The sequence below is a fragment of the Coffea arabica genome, chromosome 3e (assembly GCF_036785885.1).
Source record: "Coffea arabica cultivar ET-39 chromosome 3e, Coffea Arabica ET-39 HiFi, whole genome shotgun sequence".
Taxonomy (NCBI): domain Eukaryota; kingdom Viridiplantae; phylum Streptophyta; class Magnoliopsida; order Gentianales; family Rubiaceae; genus Coffea; species Coffea arabica.
This window is the reverse complement of record NC_092315.1, coordinates 17238371-17242906: the sequence shown is the minus strand read 5'-3', so window position 1 is coordinate 17242906 and position 4536 is coordinate 17238371. Positions and strand designations below refer to the sequence as shown.

The following is a 4536-nucleotide window of genomic DNA, read 5'->3' as shown; positions in this document are numbered from 1 at the left end:
AGATTTTTTTCTGGCTCCGCCACTGCTATAGGCAGTGCTAATTTGAAAACTGATGCTGCTAATTTTATCACATGTTAGTAGTGCAAAAAATTTTCAGCAACAAGCAATGGAGCGTCAGAGTATACCTATTAATGTCAGTTGTGATGTTGCTTCACTTAGAGATGAAAATGAATGTCAGTTGAATGAAGATGATGATCCCCATCTTCTCTGTAAGGTTACTATATCAGTAGAGGGATCTCTTGACACACTTCTTGGTCCAAATCATTAGAAGGTGCTAGATATAGGGCCTCAGCCAGATGTTGACGGTGTGTTGAATGACTATGGTGCAAGTGTGCTGCGAATGACAAGAACGAAACATTGTCCTATGGATGACCTACTATTTGATGATCTTATGCAATGTGCAAGTCCTAAAGCTAGAAAGAGAAGGAAAATCAATGAAAAATCGAAACCTAGAGCTGAGTTACAAATAGAAGATTCATCATGTAACCATACATGCAACTAATAAAAAGAAGTCCAGCAAGTATGTTAGAACACTGTATATCTCACACGGTTATCAGAAGAAACAAAGTAGGTTAAAAAATCTTGATTCTTATTAGTGCAATATACATCATTGTAAACATGTTTTCTTTTAAACCATGATGTTACTATGCTGTACTTCATCTCAATGGACAGCCAAATCAGAAAAAACCAAAGGCTTGTGGACATGAAAAACTATACAATATAGAGCATTTGAGTTTGCAACTACCTTCAACAGTTGATGCAAGAGTGTTAGAATCATGGTTCGAAGACTCAGTCGAGACCGAGACGACTCGGCCGAGTTGTCACCGTCTTGGTCCAATCCGATACGATACCATGACAAAACGATATCGAGATACTTGACTCGCCGAGAAATTGGCCGGGACGTCACTGCGACGGGTTGAAACGGCCGAGTCATATCGAGTTATCCCGAGTCAAGTTGAATTCAACAAAAAACCTTTAGAAAAAAAGGAAAAAAGGATTAAAAAAGGGAAATCCGAGGACCTCTCTATCACCTGTGTCAATCTCCTGTCAAGTATGCTAATACTGATGCTCCTTCATACAGGGAAAGAGATGCGAGTGATGGGCATGTTATAAAAGACTTCGTGGGGCCTTCTTTAGATTAATCATAGTGGTTCCCTATTCTATTACCAGACATAATTGGGACAAGCTCATCCGAAACACCAGACATAATTGGGAGAAGCACTAGGACCGCAGCTCAATTACGTCGACCCTTGGAGTAAAAACTACAGCTAGATCCCAACACATGAGAAGGGGAAATCAATATCGAAATCATTCATTGGGAAATAGAAACAAATTTACCACAGTACTGATCACGTGAAAAGATGCATTTATATTATTCCAACTTGGTTCAAGTATATGTACCTTCACTTCACTTTACTTTTCTTAGTACTGTTTGATTCTCTAAGCTCTTTTGCTTTGTTTTCGAACTTTCAGGCGGACTTGGTTCTTATCTGTTAGCTCTAAATAAGAAGACATATGAGCAGGCAGGAGTAAGCACTGCGGGAAATTCTCCGAGCAGCTACAAGGAACCTGGGATTGGTTGGATGACCAGTTATCTCTGTGCAATTAGTTTCATTGGTCTTTTTTTGTTGATTCCACTCCGAAAGGTACATGTTCACGAATGTATATGACATTTGTCGTTATTGTTGGTTTTGTTCATTTTCCTATATCTTTTGTTCATCATAGATGCTACAATTTGTTAAGTTTAACATCTTTTGGTCAAGTTTCGCTCTATTTTTTGAGGGAGAAATTTGCAAAGTTGCATTCATATCTGTGATTTGGATCCTACTCTTTAATTAGCTACACTATAATAAATGGATACTTCCGAAGATTCTAGACTTTCTGCAAAACACTGATATACTGGTATATGTGTATCCGATATAGCAGCATGACCAAATGATGGAATTTATTTCTTTAAGTTTTCTATACTTATTAGTAGGTATGAATTAGAAACATATTAGGATTAATTATAGCCCTTATGTAATAGGCCAAGGTTGGATTAATTATGATTGTGTCCAAAATAAAATTTAGAAATTTAGATTTATCTAGCTAATTTGTGTTGTTGAAATTTATTTTGGGTCAAACATAAGTTTAAAACTTATCTAACATATAATTCAAAGTACATAATAAATTAGTTCAAATTCATTTGATATTTAGTGAAAATATTAAAATAACTGTTAGATGTTTTAATATGAAATTTTCTAAAATGCAGTAATAATTTTAATACATATTTAAAATTTTGAAGTTCTTTTAATAAATGAAAAAATGATCATTGTTGCAGGTTTACATTATAGATTAGATGTTTAACTTACTAATATAATAGAAATAAATTATTACTATTATAAAATGTCAGAAACTACATGTTGCATTTTTTTCATATCTTTAATTATTTTGTGATGTATTAATCATTTATATTGATACGTGTAATAGTTACAATGACGAGCAAGGATATTGGTTGAGAACATGGTAAACCCGTGGGTGGGAATAGAAAAATTGTGAGATGCAATTATTGTGGAAAAGTAATGCTTGGTGGCATTACAAGATTGAAAGAACATGTCGGTCATGTCGCGGGACAAGTTGAACCTTGTCCAAGGGCCTCAAGAGAAGTTAGAGATGTAATGAAAATGCATCTAAAGGCTGGTAAGATTCAAAGAGCTACAATAAAACAAAAAAAAGAAGAAATATTGAACTCTCTCCAACAAGAAAATATGTATAGTAATTTCAACATGGTTGGCGACGAGGAGGACGAAGACATTTTTGAAATTGATGAAGAAAGTAGGATGGCGTTGGAAAAAAAGCAGATGAAACAAGCAATTAGAGAGAGCTAATACTTGCAATTTTTAGACGAGCAATGAAGGCATTCAGTATTTGGGAGTCAACCTTCTATGTTTATGTCAGGTATCATTTGCAAACTAAAATATTATAACAAATTTAATATCATTTTATTAAATATAATTAAATAAAGTTGTAATTTATTCATTCATTTTTTATTCGTTAAACATTGTGAATTTTAGGGAATATGGGTGCTAGCACTTCAAAACCAACGACTTTTGAAAATAAAAGAGGATTGTCACGTAATTTCAGTGTCAGACAAGCGGATGAAATGACAAGCAGAGGAATTGACTCACATATGTTTCCTTCGAAACAAAAATCAGTCAAATCAATGTTTGCGGCGAAAAATATAAAAAGAGTTGGTAAGGCAGTTTCAAAGTTTTTTCATTTCAATGCTATACCATTTCATGCAGCTGACAATCCTTATTATCAATCGATGATTGATGAAATTGCCAAAGCTGGTTCTGGTATTAAAGGCCCTTCAGCTTATCAAATTGGAAATGAATATTTAGACGAAGAATTTGAAGAGCTTGAGAAATATCTTGGAGATATTTATGATAAATTTTCAACTTTTGGTTGTACACTTATGTGTGATGGGTGGAGCATTCGTACGAAACATCCAATAATAAATTTTATGGTATACTGTGATAGGCACATGATATACCATTGTTCAGTTGATTGTACCAATGTCAAGAAAACTGCTGAATATATTTTCAAGTTAATGGATGAGGTAGTAGAGGTTGTGGGAGAAAAAAATGTTGTGAAAGTTGTGACAGATAGTGAATCTAGTATGAAAGCAGCTGAACAACTGTTGATGAAAAAAAGAAAAAACTATTCTGGTCATCTTGCGCTGCTCATTGTATAGATTTGATGTTGGAGGATATTGGCAAAATGGATAATGTAAAAGAAACTATTGCTCAGGGGAAGAAGATAACAAGTTTCATATATAACAGCGACAAAGTAGTGAATCTGATGAAGACATATACAAGAAAAAGGGAACGGCTACGTCCAGGTATCACTAGATTTGCAACTGAATTCATTTCTATGGAAAGTCTTCTTCGGCATTCTATAGAACTGAAAAAAATGTGCACCTCAGATGAATGGGCAGAGTTCAATAACACTATCAAGAGAAAAGCAGAAGCTATTCAAGTAGCTGAGTTGATATTGTCAGAGAAGTTTTGGAAAAAAGTTAGAAATGTGTGTGCAATAATGGAGCCTCTGGTCAAAGTTTTAAAACTATTGAGCAAGACAATAAGCCAACATTGCCAATTATTTATGAGGCAATGGATAGAGCAAAAATGGCTATTCAAAAGTCAGTGAAATCTTGGAAAACGATTTGGGAAGTGATTGATAATAGATGGTACAATCAACTTCATCGTGATTTACATGCGGCAGGTAATTTAAAATATTACATCCAATTTAAATATGTAATATATATGTATTTATTTATTTTCTATTTTTGTTATTTTATTGTATTTGGCATATTTTTTGAACCCGATCCTTCAATATTCTGGAACTTATGAGTTTAATCTGGATGAAGTTCGAAAAGGGTTGAAGAAAGTCATTGCAAAGTTAGAACCAAATTTAGATGCACAAGTTGATTCAATAAATGAGGTATTCTTTTGATTATTTTATTTATTTATATTAATGAACAAATTTTAAAAT

The 4536-nt window shown here is 33.8% G+C and overlaps 1 protein-coding gene across 1 annotated transcript; it reads left to right on the top strand.

The window, feature by feature from the left end:
- The first annotated feature begins 2561 nt into the window (after positions 1 to 2561).
- On the top strand, positions 2562 to 3736 carry LOC113711200 (uncharacterized). The gene is made up of 2 exons (XM_072083773.1): positions 2562 to 2679; positions 3285 to 3736. The coding sequence occupies exons 1-2, from the start codon at positions 2562 to 2564 to the stop codon at positions 3734 to 3736; spliced, it is 570 nt and encodes a 189-aa protein (XP_071939874.1).
- The last annotated feature ends 800 nt before the right edge of the window (positions 3737 to 4536 follow it).